Genomic DNA, 16086 nt, shown 5'->3' with positions numbered 1-16086 from the left:
TCAGAGTTAATAACATGTCACATTGTAAGTCTTGAGGAGAAATCTGTGGTATGCAATTTCACAGCCTTATTTGACCACAGAATATTTTGTTTTGGAAGATACTTTAAAAAGATTGGTGTGCTACAGAACATACTTTGGGAAACAGTTCCCTAGTGGTACTCTCAATAAACCAGCATCTTCATCCTCTTGACTTAATTGGTTCTAGAAAGTCTTGGCCAATTCACGTCATATCTACAACAATCTTTTGGTAGCTGTAATGAGGAGGAAATTAATTCATAATAGCAGTAGTATCAGCAGCAAAAATAAAAATGGAAGGTGCCTGAGATTCCTTTTTAACCCAAGTTAATGAATTTCTTGAGGGAAGCACTTATTCACTATTGTGTCCCTGGAAGAGAATCTGGCTCCCAAGAAGCAAAAAAACAAAAAACAAAAAACAAATAACAAACAAGTGTGTGTGTGTGTGTGTGTGTGTGTGTGTGTGTGTGTTAGTCGTTCAGCCATGTCCGACTCTATGCAACCCTATGGACTCTAGCCTCCCAGGCTTCCCTGTCCTTGGAATTCTCCAAGCAAGAATACTGGAGTGGGTAACCATTCTCCAGGGGATCTTCCTAATCTGTGGATCAAACCCAGGTCTCCTACATTGTGTCCTTCATAATTAAATAAGCAGAAAGTGAAAGTGCAATTGCACAGTCATGTCTGACTCTTTGCGACCCCATGGACTGTAGCTTAGTAGGCTCCTCCGTCCATGGAATTTTCCAGGCAAGAGTGCTGGATTGAGTTGCCATTTCCTTCTCCAAGGGATCCTCCCAACCTAGGGATCGAACCCAGGTCTCCTGCACTTCAGGCAGACGCTTTACCTTCTGCGTCACCAGGGAAGCCCTAAATAAGTAGATATTTTCTTTCAGTTCCCTTGAGATTAAGATAGTTTCTGGCTATTGTTCACTGTTTAAATCATACTATTCTGGGAGATACAGTAAAATTTGAGGATGCTGGTCAAAGATCAGGTAGTTCTAAGTATATACTTTCTTCTCTTACAAAAACTGTAGTATAAAGTAGGAATTGCACGGAAAGAGTATTCATCCAGTCACACTGTCACTGCTGCTTTCCCTCCTTTTGTCACCACCAGTAAAAGAGGAAGAATGAATCGCTGCTCCAATGACTGAGTACCTTGGTGGTGGTTTAGTTGCTAAGTCATGTCCTGCTCTTGTGACCCCATGGACCGTAGCCTGACAGGCTCCTCTGTCCATGGGATTCTCTAGGCAAGAATACTGCAGTGCGTAGCCATTTCCTTCTCCAGGAGATTTTCCTGACCTAGGAGTCAAACCCGAGTCTTCTGCATTGCAGGCAGACTCTTTATCTGTCTGTCCCTCAGATCTATGAGGGACGACTGAATACTTTAGTATTCCCAGACTTCTCCCTTTATTCTCTCCTACTCGCACTCTGTACTCCATTGAACTGGATGCATTGTTTAGTCAGAACTATGTGCTTTTCTGAAGATTCTCATTCATTCATAAGACTGTCATAGTTGTAATTACAGTGTGTTAGTTGCTCAGTTGTTTTTGATTGTTTGTGACCCCATGGACTGTAGCCCACCAGGCTTTCCTGGCCATGGAATTCTCCAGGCAAGAATAGTGGAGTGAGTAGCCATTCCTTTCTCTGGGGGATTTTCCCAACCTGGGGATCAAACCCAGGTCTCCTGTATTGCAGGCAGATTCTTTACCATCTGAGCCACCAGGGAAGCCCAAAGGAGGACAAATCTGCATAGCCTGACTTTCCTAGATTTTAAATTTTAGTGGCGCTGGGCTCCTGGTTGATGCTGAGTCAAGTTTCCCTTCTCTGGGATTTTGGACTTGGGCAAAAAGAGAAGGGGGGAGGGAAGGAAAGAAAGAGGGAGGAAGAGAGAGAGAAAGAGAGAGTGAGAGGTGTTCACCGGGAGGAAGAGAGAGAGAAAGAGAGAGTGAGAGGTGTTCACCTGGAGAAACAGAGAGGCTGTTCTGTTGGAAGAGAATATGATGCACAGAGAGCAACACAGTATTGGAATAGAGCAGAACTTCTGACAGCGTATGATGATGAGTATTCCTGCGATGCAGACATATTCCTTTCTTTAATCCTAGGAGACAGCTCAGTGTTTTTACAAGAAAGCTTCAGATCAGATAGCCATCACTTGCAACCCGTCTTGGACAATGACTTTAAACTATCACTTGGAGAAAATTATGCTTAACTTGCAAGGCTATTCTGTTCAGCTGAGGGAATCTATAAATAGATTAGAAAAACAGCAAGGAGAAATCATAGATGTTTTGGATTTTGAAGAGACCTTCAAGAGCCAAAGTCTGGAGAGATAAAGTGATTTGGCCAATTACCAACATCAGCTTGCCAAACAGTCTGGTTCTTAATGCTCTTTACTCTTTATTGCATTGCTCAATCTCTGGTTTCATTTCCTTTCTGTCGGCTAGTTCATTCTTTGGTCCTGTGTCTTTGGCTCACCATTCTTCTGCTGATGCTCATATACATTTCACATATTCCCTTTCCTTGGCCCTGCATTTGGCCACTAGCTTCAGGTTAAAATTACTTTCTTCATGAACTCTGGACTCGTGTAACAGCTCTCTAATCGCTGTCTCTTCTTTCCTGGGTAAAACTCAGTTCAATGAACTTCAGTGGAAGGAGTTTCCAATTCCCAGTAGTCGCATTAGTTTGACCTTAGTACTGTGATCACAGAGCAAGGTAAGATGTGAGAGATAAGCTCAACACAAGGACATGTCATTTAAAACATTTATAGGAGTTGTAGCTCTGTTGATATAAAGTATATGTAAATAGGGGCTTCCCAGGTGGCTCAACAGTAAAGAATCCACCTACTAATGCAGGAGAGGCATGAGATGTGGGTTTCATCCCTGGGTCGAGAAGATCCCCTGGAGGAAGAAGCGGCAACCCACTCTAGTGTTCTTGCCTGGAAAATTCCATGAACAGAGGAGCCTGGTGGACTATATAGTCCACGGGGCCACAAAGAGTCAGACACAATTGAGCAACAGAGCATGAATGAAATCTTACATAGATTCATTGAATATCAATCAGCTTGGGTGGGTGCTGCAAACTTAAATCGGGCTACAAAATCAGGCAACATGACATCTGAATCCAAGGCCAGCTGCATTTAAAAGACATGATATTGGGTCTCTCAGAAGTCTAGTCTTGGCTTTGCACTGGCCCAGAGGTTCTAATCCTGAGAATGTCCTGGGTATTTGTGGTCCACATCCCACCTTATGGGCCGAACTGTGCTCACATTCATATCTAAAATTCTGTTCCTCCCTCCCCCTACCCCAGTATCTCAGAATGTGATTGCACTTTGAGAAACAGCTTTGAAGTGGTAACCATGGTAAAATGATGCCATTGCAGTGGACTCTAATCTAATCTGACTGATGTTCTCGCAAGAATAAGAAATTTTGATACATGGAGAGACACCAGGGATGCCTGCACAGAGGAAAGACTGAGTGAAGAAACAGCAAGAAGCATGCCATATGCAAGCCAAGGAGAGAGGTCTCAGAAGAAACCAAACTTTCTGACACCTCGATCCTGGGCTTACAGTCTCTAGAAGTGTCAGAACATAAAATTCTCATTGTTTAAGCTGCCCAGTCTGTGGTATTTTGTTATGGCAGCCCCAGCAAACAAATACTCTGTTGAGTATTTACTATCATTACATTCAGTTCAGTTCAGTTGCTCAGTCGCGTCCGACTCTTTGCAACCCTATGAACTGCAGCACGCCAGGCCTCCCTGTCCATCACTAACTCCCGGAGTCCACCCAAAGCCATGTCCATTGAGTTGGTGATGCCATCCAACCCTCTCATCTTCTGTCGTCCCCTTCTACTGCCTTCAGTCTTTCCCAGCATCGGGGTCTTTTCAAATGAATCAGCTCTTCGCATCAGATGTATTGGAGTTTCAGCTTCAACATCAGTCCTTCCAATGAACACCCAGGACTGATCTCTTTTAGAATGGACTGGTTGGATCTCCTTGCAGTCTGAGGGACTCTCAAGAGTCTTCTCCAACACCACAGTTCTTTCAGTTCATTAAATTCAGTCTCTGTGCTGTGGGCGGGATGCAGATTACATGCCCTGAGTTCCCGCTAGCATTTCTACCTGCTAACTGGGGGATGCTCAGGTGTATGTGGCTTCTTAGTGCCTGGAGCTTAGGCCCCGAACACTTCGCTCCTTCTCAGTCTCTCGAGTCTTCTGCCGTCTATGTGGGCCTCAAAAGTGCGTCCGCACTTAACGTGATGATGGAGAGGAAGAACATGGAATCCATCTCTCTAGCTGGACAACAATTGTACTGGCAGTAACTGTTGAAGATATTGACTAGAGGGGCACAGCAACCCACTCATTATTCTTGCCTGGAGAATCCCTTGGATAGAAGAGCCTGGTGGGTGGCAGTTTATGGGGTTGCAAAGAGTTGGACACTACTGAAGCGATTAACACACCACACACATTCAATTTAGAAGGTAATGTAAAAATTACTTTTGATGACATAATTTTTGTGTCTTAAATGTTGGGACTAAATATAGAAACAATCTAAATATATGATATTAAATATTAAATATTTGAAATAGCTATACTTAAAAATATTTAAAATAACTAAAACTTTTAAGAAACACTGGCATATTAGGGATAGATGATCTAATTTTTTTGTGTGTGTGTGTGCTTACTTGCTTAGTCGTGTCTGACTCTTCATGATCCCATGGACTGTAACCCACCAGACTCCTCTGTCCATGAAATTTTCCAGGCAAGAATACTGGAGTGGGTTGTCATTTCCTACTCCAGGGGATCTTCTGAACTCAAGGATCAATCTGCATCTTTTGCATTTCCTTCATTGACACATGCAGCCTGGGAAGCCCAGATTATTTAATAGGTAACACTGACTCAATCGACATGAGCCAACTCCAGAAGGTGGATGAGCAAACTCCAGGAGATGGTGAAGGACAGGGAAGCCTGGCATGCTGCAGTCTGCTGCTGCTTCTGCTGCTAAGTCGCTTCAGTCGTGTCCGATTCTGTGCGACCCCACAGAGGGCAGCCCGCCAGGCTCCCCTGTCCCTGGGATTCTCCAGGCAAGAACACTGAAGTGGGTTGCCATTTCCTTCTCCAATGCATGAAAGTGAAAAGTCAAAGTGAAGTCGCTCAGACACAGTCTATGGGGTTGCAAAGAGTCGGACGTGACTGAGTGACTGAACAATAAGAAGCATTATTATTCTAATTTAAAATGTATACAAAACCAGAGAGACTTACATAGAAAACAAGTTTATGATTACAAAGGGGAAAGGGACAGGCAGAGGGATAAACTATGAGTATGGGGTTAACAAATACAAATTATTATACGTAAACTACATAGTCAACAGTATTTACTAAGTAATACATGGAATTGTACTCAATATATCATAATAACCTATAATGGAAAATAATATGAAAAATGTATAACTAATCACTTTTCTATACACCTGAAACTAACACTAATATTGTAAGTCAAATGTACTTCAATTAAAAAGAAAATCTAAATTACACCCACCTGGGAGGCAGCTCCTAAAAACAAAGGGATTAAGAGAAAATTAATTCTGGATAAAAGTTATTTTTTAAAAAATAAAATATGATATTTGAATAATTAATTCAGACTATTTTAAATTGAAATCTTATAAATTTATGAACTATATTGAAACTTTTATGAGAACATGAATCATTATAAGTTTAATTTATTAAATTTATGACAGTTACTTAAATCTGTAGGAAAGCTTGTTAGTTGGAAATTTGAAATCATTAGAAACTTGAATGTAATGAAGCTCATAAATAAAATTTAAAATGTTTAAAGGATTTTAGTTAACTACACTACAGAATTCATAAAAATAATTGCTAAAATTTCACCAAATCTATGGATAGAAAAATAATTTGTATACATATTTAAAATATAAGTTGTTGCATTGTTCTGTCACTCAGCCATGTCCAACTCTTTGCAGCCCCATGGACTGCAGCAGGCCAGGCTCCTCTGTCCTTTATCATCTCTTGGAGCTTGCTCAAACTCATGTCCATCGAGGCGATGATGCCATCCAACCATCTCATCCTCTGTTGCCCTCTTCTCCTCCTGCCCTCAATCTTTTCTAGCATCAGGTTCTTTCCCAATGCATCAGCTCATCGCATTTGGTGGCCAAAGTATTGGAACTTAAGCTTCAGTATTATCCTTCCAATGGATCTTCAGGGTTGATTTCCTTTAGGATGGACTGGTTTGATCTCCTTGAAGTCCCTGGGACTTTTAAGAATCTTCTCCTGCACCACAATTTAAAAACATCAATTCTTCAGCACTCAGCCTTCTTAATGGTCCGACTCTCACATGACTACTGGAAAAACTATAGTTTGAAAAAGTGATATCTTTGCAAAGTGATATCTGTGCTTTTTAATACACTGTCTAGGTTTGTCATAGCTTTTCTTCCAAAGAGCAAGTGTCTTTTAATTTCATGACTGCAGTCACCATCTGCAGTGATTTTGGAGCCCAAGAAAATAAAGCCTGTCACTGTTTCCATTGTTTCCTCATCTATTTGCCATAAAGTGATGGGACCAGAGGCCATGATCTTCATTTTTCAAACGTTGAGTTTTAAGCCAGATTTTTCACTCTCCTCTTTTACTTTCATCAAGAGGCTCTTTAGTTCCTCTCTGCTTTCTGCCATAAGCATGGTTCAACTGCATATCTGAGGTTAATGATATTTCTCCCAGCAATCTTGATTCCAGCTTGTGCTTCATCCAGCCTGGCATTTTGCATGATGTACTCTGCATATAAGTTAAATAAGTAGGGTGACTGTAAATATCCTTGATGTACTCCTATCTCAATTTTGAACCACTCTGTTGTTCCATGTCCAGTTCTAACTGTTCCTTCTTAACCTGCATACAGATTTCTCATGAGGCAGGTCAGGTGGCCTGGTATTCCCATGTCTTTAAGAATTTCCCACAGTTTGTGTGATGCACACAGTCAAACACTTTAGGGCAGTCAGTGAAGCAGAAGTAGATGTTTTGAATTTGTAAATGTAATAAGTCAAGCATTTATCCTATTTCAAAAACAATCCCAGCTTTACAGAAATGTTGCAAATTCAGAACGAAGATTTTTTTTCCCCCATGAAATATTTATAATTTGCTGACATGATGCCTTTTGACTCCCAAATACTTTAGTGTAACTTCCTGCAATCAAGGACATTTTCAAATATAACCACAGCATAATCATCAAAATCAGGACATAAATATTTTTACATTAATAACATCTAATCTTTAGAAATCATTCAATTTTCACCAATTGTCCCCAAATTCCCTTTGGAAGATACAGATAAAACTCAGAATCTTGTGTTGCATTTCTCTTTTTTTTTTGTCCCTATCATGTGGCTTGTGGTATTTCAGCTCCTCCACCAAGGATGGAACCCAGATCCTTGGCAATGAAAGCACCACGTCTTAATCACTGAACTACTAGGGAATTCCCCATGTTGAATTTGAATATTATGTCTCTCTAGTCTCACTCAACCTGGGATAATTTCTCAGTCTTCTACTCTGATAATCTTGACACTTTTGAAGCTGTCAGGCAAGTCAGTTACCTTGTAGAATGCCCCTGGATTTGGATTTGTCTGTGTTTTCTCTTGATTAAATACTAGCTATGCAATTTTGGCAGGATTTCTACAAAAGGGATGCAGAGTTCTTCTATTGCACCTTAATTAGGTGAGGAACAAACTCAGTTCACCTCTTTACTAGTCACATTCTCTTTGATCATTTACTAAAAGTGGTGTATGCCAAGCTCCTGCATTGTTCCCCCTGTAATAAGTATTTTGTGGGAGATAACAATGTAAATATTCTGTTCCTCATCAAACTTTCCATGTATTCATTTAAGTAGATCTGTATAGACTCATGGTTTCCTATTTTATACCTGCTGTTTTCATTATTTGATGTCCAACCTGTACCACATTTGGCCAGTGAGAACCCTTTTAAGGCGGAGTCTGTGTTCCTTTGATAAGTTGTTTCATTTTTCTGGAACGTCTTTGCTTTTTGGCACAGAAAGGGATTCCAGACTCTAACTCTCCCTGTCTCGGTCCTAGAATCAGTTATTTTTCTACGGATCCCTTCTTCCCTTTGGCAGAAAATAGTGTTGAGAAACTAAGATCTGGGTGCAAGGCGTGCTCACTTACATTGGGTGTTGCTGCTCTGAGGTTGTCTCAGTGGACAGAGTGTTGGAATATGTATGCAGACACACAGAGATGTATATTCTGTATCTGTTGTATTTACTGAAAATGAAGAGATCACACCAATACATCCAATTCTTTTTTTAACCATTTAGCATTTATTTATTATTATTATTATTATTTTTACTTTACAATAGCGTATTGATTTTGCCATACATATACATGAATCCACCGCAGGTGTACACGTGTTCCACATCCTGAACCCCTCTCCCATCTCCCTCCCTGTACCATCCCTCTGGGTCATCCCAGTGCACCAGCCCCAAGCATCCTGTATTCTGCATCGAACCTGGACTGGCGATTCATTTCTTATATGATATTATACATGTTTCAATGCCATTCTCCCAAGTCATCCCACCCTCTCCCTCTCCCACAGAGTTCAAAAGACTGTTCTATACATCTGTGCCTCTTTTGCTCTCTCGCATACAGGGTTATCATTACCATCTTTCTAAATTCCATATATATGTGTTAGCATACTGTATTGGTGTTTTTCTTTCTGGCTTACTTCACTCTTTATAATAGGCTCCAGGTTCATCCACCTCACTAGAACTGATTCAAATGTATTCTTTTTAATGGCTGAGTAATACTCCATTGTGTATAGGTACCACAGCTTCCTTATCCATTCATCTGCTGATGGACATCTAGGTTGCTTCCATGTCCTGGCTATTATAAACAGTGCTGCGATGAACACTGGGGTACACGTATCTCTTTCAATTCTGGTTTCCTTGGTGTGTATGCCCAGCAGTGAGATTGCTGGGTCATAGGGCAGTTCTATTTCCAGTTTTTTAAGGAATCTCCACACTGTTCTCCATAGTGGCTGTACTAGTTTGCATTCCCAACAACAGTGTAAGAGGGTTCCCTTTTCTCCACATCCTCCTATGGATACCTTATCTTTGACAAAGGAGGCAAGAATATACAATAGATTAAAGACAATCTCTTTAACAAGTGGTGCTGGGAAAACTGGTCAACCACTTGTAAAAGAATGAAACTAGAACATTTTCTAACACTATACACAAAAATAAACTCAAAATGGATTAATGATCTAAATGTAAGACCAGAAACTATGAAACTCCTAGAGGAGAACATAGGGAAAACACTCTCCGACATAAATCACAGCAGGATCCTCTATGACCCACCTCCCAGAATATTGGAAATAAAAGCAAAAATAAAGAAATGGGACCTAATTAAAATTAAAAGCTTCTGCACAACAAAGGAAACTATAAGCAAGGTGGAAAGACAGCCTTCAGAATGGGAGAAAATAATAGCAAATGAAGCAACTGACAAACAACTAATCTCAAAAATATACAAGCAACTCCAGCAGCTCAATTCCAGAAAAATAAATGACCCAATCAAAAAATAGAAAGAACTAAATAGACATTTCTCCAAAGAAGACATACAGATGGCTACCAAACACATGAAAAGATGCTCAACATCAATCATGATCAGAGAAATGCAAATGAAAACCACAATGAGGTACCATTTCACGGCAGTCAGAATGGCTGCGATCCAAAAGTCTATTTCCGCTAAAGTCAGGAACAAGACAAGGGTGTCCACTTTCACCGCTACTATTCAACATAGTTCTGGAAGTTTTGGCCACAGCAATTAGAGCAGAAAAAGAAATAAAAGGAATCCAAATTGGAAAAGAAGAAGTAAAACTCTCACTGTTTACAGATGACATGATCCTCTACATGGAAAACCCTAAAGACTCCACCAGAAAATTACTAGAGCTCATCAATGAATATAGTAAAGTTGCAGGATATAAAATCAACACACAGAAATCCCTTGCATTCCTATACACAAATAATGAGAAAGTAGAAAAAGAAATTAAGGAAACAATTCCATTCACCATTGCAACGAAAAGAATAAAATACTTAGGAATATATCTACCTAAAGAAACTAAAGATCTATATATAGAAAACTATAAAACACTGATGAAAGAAATCAAAGAGGACACTAATAGATGGAGAAATATACCATGTTCATGGATCGGAAGAATCAATATAGTGAAAATGAGTATACTACCCAAAGCAATTTACAAATTCAATGCAATCCCTATCAAGCTACCAGCCACATTTTTCACAGAACTAGAACAAATAATTTCAAGATTTGTATGGAAATACAAAAAACCTTGAATAGCCAAAGCAATCTTGAGAAAGAAGAATGGAACTGGAGGAATCAACTTGCCTGACTTCAGGCTCTACTACAAAGCCACAGTCATCAAGACAGTATGGTACTGGCACAAAGACAGACATATAGATCAATGGAACAAAATAGAAAGCCCAGAGATAAACCCACACACATATGGACACCTTATCTTTGACAAAGGAGGCAAGAATATACAATGGAGTAAAGACAATCTCTTTAACAAGTGGTGCTGGGAAAACTGGTCAACCACTTGTAAAAGAATGAAACTAGATCACTTTCTAACACCACACACAAAAATAAACTCAAAATGGATTAAAGATATAAATGTAAGATCAGAAACTATAAAACTCCTACAGGAGAACATAGGCAAAACACTCTCAGACAGAAATCACAGCAGGATCCTCTATGATCCACCTCCCAGAATTCTGGAAATAAAAGCAAAAATAAACAAATGGGATCTGATTAAAATTAAAAGCTTCTGCACAACAAAGGAAAATATAAGCAAGGTGAAAAGACAGCCTTCTGAATGGGAGAAAATAATAGCAAATGAAGCAACGGACAAACAACTAATCTCAAAAATATACAAACAACTTCTGCAGCTCAATTCCAGAAAAATAAACGACCCAATCAAAAAATGGGCCAAAGAACTAAATAGACATTTCTCCAAAGAAGACATACGGATGGCTAACAAACACATGAAAAGATGCTCGACATCACTCATTATTAGAGAAATGCAAATCAAAACCACAATGAGGTACCACTTCACACCAGTCAGAATGGCTGCGATCCAAAAATCTGCAAGCAATAAATGCTGGAGAGGGTGTGGAGAAAAGGGAACCCTCCTACACTGTTGGTGGGAATGCAAACTAGTACAGCCACTATGGAGAACAGTGTGGAGATTCCTTAAAAAATTGCAAATAGAACTACCTTATGACCCAGCAATCCCACTGCTGGGCATACACACCGAGGAAACCAGAATTGAAAGAGACACATGTACCCCAATGTTCATCGCAGCACTGTTTATAATAGCCAGGACATGGAAACAACCTAGATGTCCATCAGCAGATGAATGGATAAGAAAGCTGTGGTACATATACACAATGGAGTATTACTCAGCCGTTAAAAAGAATTCATTTGAATCAGTTCTGATGAGATGGATGAAACTGGAGCCGATTATACAGGGTGAAGTAAGCCAGAAAGAAAAACACCAATACAGTATACTAACACATATATATGGAATTTAGGAAGATGGCAATGACGACCCTGTATGCAAGACAGGGAAAGAGACACAGATGTGTATAATGGAATTTTGGACTCAGAGGGAGAGGGAGAGGTTGGGATGATTTGGGAGCATGACATTCTAACATGTATACTATCATGTAAGAATTGAATCGCCAGTCTATGTCTGATGCAGGATACAGCATGCTTGGAGCTGGTGCATGGGGATGACCCAGAGAGATGTTATGGGGAGGGAGGTGGGAGGGGGGTTCATGTTTGGGAATGCATGTAAGAATTAAAGATTTTAAAATTTAAAAAAAAATAAAAAATAAAAAATTTTAAATCTTAAAAAAAGAAAAAAAAACAAAAAACAAAAGTCTACAAGCAATAAATACATCCAATTCTAATTTCACACCACTCTACTATTCCACACTGGGATCTGAAACCTTGAGCCAGACTATCACTTCCTCCATGAATACATCCTGCTCACTGCATTGGAACTTGGGACACCGTACTCTGGGCTCCCCCACCCCAGCCCTGACACTGAGCCTTGCTGGGCTCCACCTAATTGCCTTAGAAATGGATTGCTTAGAAAGGGAATGAAGGCAATGGGAAGGAGACGAAGTAGCATGTGTGCTTAGGCACGTCTGACTCTTTGTGACCCCATGGGCTATATAGTCCACCAGGCTTCTCTGCCATGGAATTTTCCAGGCAGGAACACTGGAGTGAGTTGCCATCTCCTACTCCAGGGGTCTTCCTGGCCCAGGGATTGAACCCACATTTCCTGCATCTCCTGCATTGGCAGGAGGATTCTTTATCACTGTGCTACCTGGGAAGCCCCAGAAGGGGAGCCAAATATTAATCTAAAATCACAAATGGCCTCTGAATATCTTTTCTGCCCAAAAGTCACCTGCAGGGGCATATTAGGAAAATGCGTTCTTCACTCTTATGAGGTCCTCATTTCTCTAAAATCTCTGGTTTCCTTTAGATTTCATTTTCTCAGCTTTATTGTCATGAAGTTCATATTGTCTAGGCACATGAACATATTAAACACTTCAATCATTTTACACATCAACTCACGAGATACTTAAGATCATATTTATTCATGTGTGTGTGTTAGTCACTCAGTTGTGTCTGACTCTTTGTGACCCCATGGATTGTAGCCCGCCAAGCTCCTCTGTCCATGAGATTCTCCAGGCAAGAATATTGGAGTGGGTTGCCATTTCCTTCTCCAATTTACTCATGTAGTGCTAATGAAAACCTTAAAAACCTTTGGACAGTCTTCCAACCTCTTATGTCAGATGGTAAAGAATCTGCCTGCAATGTAGGAGACCTGGGTTTGATCCTTGGGTCAGGAAGATTCCTGGAGAAAGGAATGGCTACCCACTCCAGTATTCTTGCCTGGAAAATTCCATGGACAGAGGAGCCCAGCGGGCTACAGTCCATGAGGACATAGCTGAGTGACTAACAGCAAATTCAATGATTTTAGGAGATAGCACTGCCATGTAGCATAAGGCTTTGCCTAACTCTGGCCAACTTAGAACTGCCTAACTTAGAACATTTTTGGACATTTGGAAACGTGGAAAATCTGAGGTACAATGTAAGTCACTAATTACTTTATCTTTGAAGAAGCAATAAGATTTTCTCCCATGGATTACTGCAATCAGCTTCAGTGTTTAGGGGGAAAAAATTAGAAAAACCTCAAAGCAGATTAAGACAATATTAGTACCACAGAAAGACAGTCAAGATCATAATTTCCAAAAAAAAAAAAAAAAAGATCATGATTTCCTCTCTAATTTCTTTATCAACTTTTATTATTCTGATTTGCCTTATAGCTACTGGACTCACTTATTATTCTGATTTGCTTCTGGTTATAGGAGTCATTTACATTTAGCAAACCATTAGGGAGGGAACTATCTACCATGCTTGTAGTTAAGTCTTTCTTCTGGAAACGTGGTCAAAAATGACAGCTTGTGTGTAGAGCTCTGTTACGATCGGGCTTCTAGTAGAGTTGTCACCAGGTTGAGCCTAAAATACACAATCATATTGTTAGTCAGGTCAGTCCATGCACATAATTCACATTAAATGAATTTTCTTCTTGCTTCAGTGTTGTAGCAAATAGAACTAAGAAAGTTGTATCCATGGAAACATATCCAAGTTTCCCCCCAGATTCTTTTCCCAGGAGTGGTGATAATTCCAATCAGGAGCTCTGAGGCCCTGGTGGTGACATTACTGAAAATATCTAGGATCAAAGCAGTGTCGCAGGTTCATACTTGTCTAGATTCCGCTGAACCCCACGGGTCACTAACTCTGCAGAATTTCCACAGAAGGGCTCTGCACACACAGGTGATTGCAGGGTAGTAAGTTCAAAAGAACCCTATCTTGATTTCAAGTTTGTTAAATAAAAATGTCTCAGATTTGGAATTGGTTCAGACTCGTGGAACTAACTACATGTCCATGGTGGGTTTCACGAATAGCTTCTTACTCGTTTGATAGCTATTTGATTTACATTTTTCCCCCTTTACATTATAATCCGTGAAAAAAAGATTTGGTCCTTTTACTTTTATACAGATATTTTGCCATACTTATAAGGCCCCCAGAGAGACCCTCTGGGAGAAAGTATTCACTAATGGGGTACTGGTAAGAGAGAAGACAGATCTGAAAAGAGCCGGATAGTATCTAATATTAGTCATTGGGCCTTTCCTGTATTTGATGTACAAAAGAATGCATAATGTTACTTGCTCTCTCTCCTTCTCTTGTAAGAAGAGATGATAAGAATTTAGATCAGGGACTAGAGAGAAGCTTTGATATTACCTTTTCCCCCCGGTATTCAATTTCTTGTGCTAGTGAGAAAGAATATATCAGACCCATCTTCTGTTGAAAGAATGAGTAAAATTGTAAAGATTTTGAAATGGGGAAAACAAAGAGTGTCTTGAGTGGCTTACCCATCCACGTTTTATACTATGTTTGTGCTATTTTATAACTCATTTAGTTGGAGAAAACTGATAATAATGCAAAATATTCTCTACAAAGATGCAAACTAATTGTGCTCAGTGGCACACCACTGATTATTGCTTCATCTTGAGACCTGTTTTACATTAATTTGTAAATTAATTTCAATCTTTTTTCTGTTTATGTGTTCTGAGTTTTGACTTCTTCAGTGAACTGCTTACAACATCTTACTTGTTCATTGCATAATTTATGAATAAACAAAAGTTTTGACACATTCATTTTACATCAGTATGAGAGTCACAATTATATTCTTTTTAGAAACACTATCTTGTCAATATTTTGGAGATTCCAATTTGATGCAGAGTGGATTCACCTGACAGTCGAATAGCTTGAGTAGCTGCAGTGTGTCTCTCTTGGGTGACTTAAACTCTTTATTTCTTGGTTTCCATTGGTAAATCCCTAGTAGCAACAGAACTTTAACTTTGTTGATCCTCTGTTTCTTCACATGTTTCCCTTTTTACTATGTTTGTATTTTGTTTTTGCTTATGGAAACTTTACAGTGAATAAATTATTCCCCCTTGGTGATAACTGTGATTTGGAACTTGATTTTATGGCTTAACCTTTGCGCTTTCTATAAATAGATGAATAGATTACTGAGATTTATTCTTTTTTTGAGTAAGAAACAAAAGAAAATCTGATTTGTTATTTTTTTTTCTTTATTTGTCTACTTGTCTTCTTCGAAGAAATTAAGAATCTCATGCCCATTAGGAAAGAGGACAACTTTTTTTATATATGGGCAGATTACTTTTTTGAGTTTACTCTTGAGTTGTGGTTATATTTAGACTTGAAGCTACAAGATCCCTATGTGTCTGTGTGTATATATGTTTAGAATTCAGAAAGACCTTTGCATCTTTATGTATGAGTACATAGTATTTTTCTATCTCTGGGGAAAATTAATAAATTAGATTAAGAAATCTCCTAAATTAAAGAAACTCTGTTCTGATTGTCCTGTAGAGCTCTTATGTAAATAAGTTCTTATGTAAGTCAAATATTTATAAAATTCCAGGAAAATGTGGTAATTAAAAGTTTTGATACTTTTTTTTGTTTTTTTTTCTTTTCTGTTTGTTCATGCAACATGAGAATTTTCCCCAACCAGGGATCAAACCTATGTCCCCTGTGTTGGGAGTGCTGAATCTTAACCACTGGACTGCCAGGGAAATCCAGACTTTGGATAATTTTAATGTGCTATGCTTAAAGAATATTCTCATAGAAATGATTTAAAATTTTAAGGTCATACAATTGAGATAAATATTTGGCAAATCAGAGTAGTGTAATAATTTTTTAACACAAATAGCTTTTCCTCTGATTTATTGATGTTAGGTATAACATAAACATATACTTTATTCTACTGTACTTGTGTTTGCTTTTCTTAAGCTTATTGATGCATACTAATAAAATAAGCTAACACTACTCTGATACAATCTGTAATATAATAAGAAATCCATATTCAACAAAATCATTATTCTGACAACTTTATT

The 16086-nt window shown here is 39.1% G+C and overlaps 1 protein-coding gene across 3 annotated transcripts in view; it reads right to left on the bottom strand.

The window, feature by feature from the left end:
- C6H4orf22 (chromosome 6 C4orf22 homolog) overlaps positions 13381 to 16086 on the bottom strand; it is a 710136-nt gene continuing 707430 nt past the window's right edge. The window contains exon 6 of one of the 3 annotated variants that reach the window (XM_005681817.2): positions 13381 to 13624. In XM_005681817.2, the coding sequence (XP_005681874.1) occupies positions 13529 to 13624 (96 nt within the window). In that variant the 3' untranslated portion in view covers positions 13381 to 13528. The remainder of the gene's footprint in view (positions 13625 to 16086) is intronic. The other 2 variants (XM_005681816.2, XM_005681815.3) reach the window with 2 other exon arrangements.

Source organism: Capra hircus, chromosome 6 (assembly GCF_001704415.2).
Source record: "Capra hircus breed San Clemente chromosome 6, ASM170441v1, whole genome shotgun sequence".
NCBI lineage: Eukaryota > Metazoa > Chordata > Mammalia > Artiodactyla > Bovidae > Capra > Capra hircus.
This window is presented reverse-complemented; position numbering and strand designations above follow the sequence as displayed.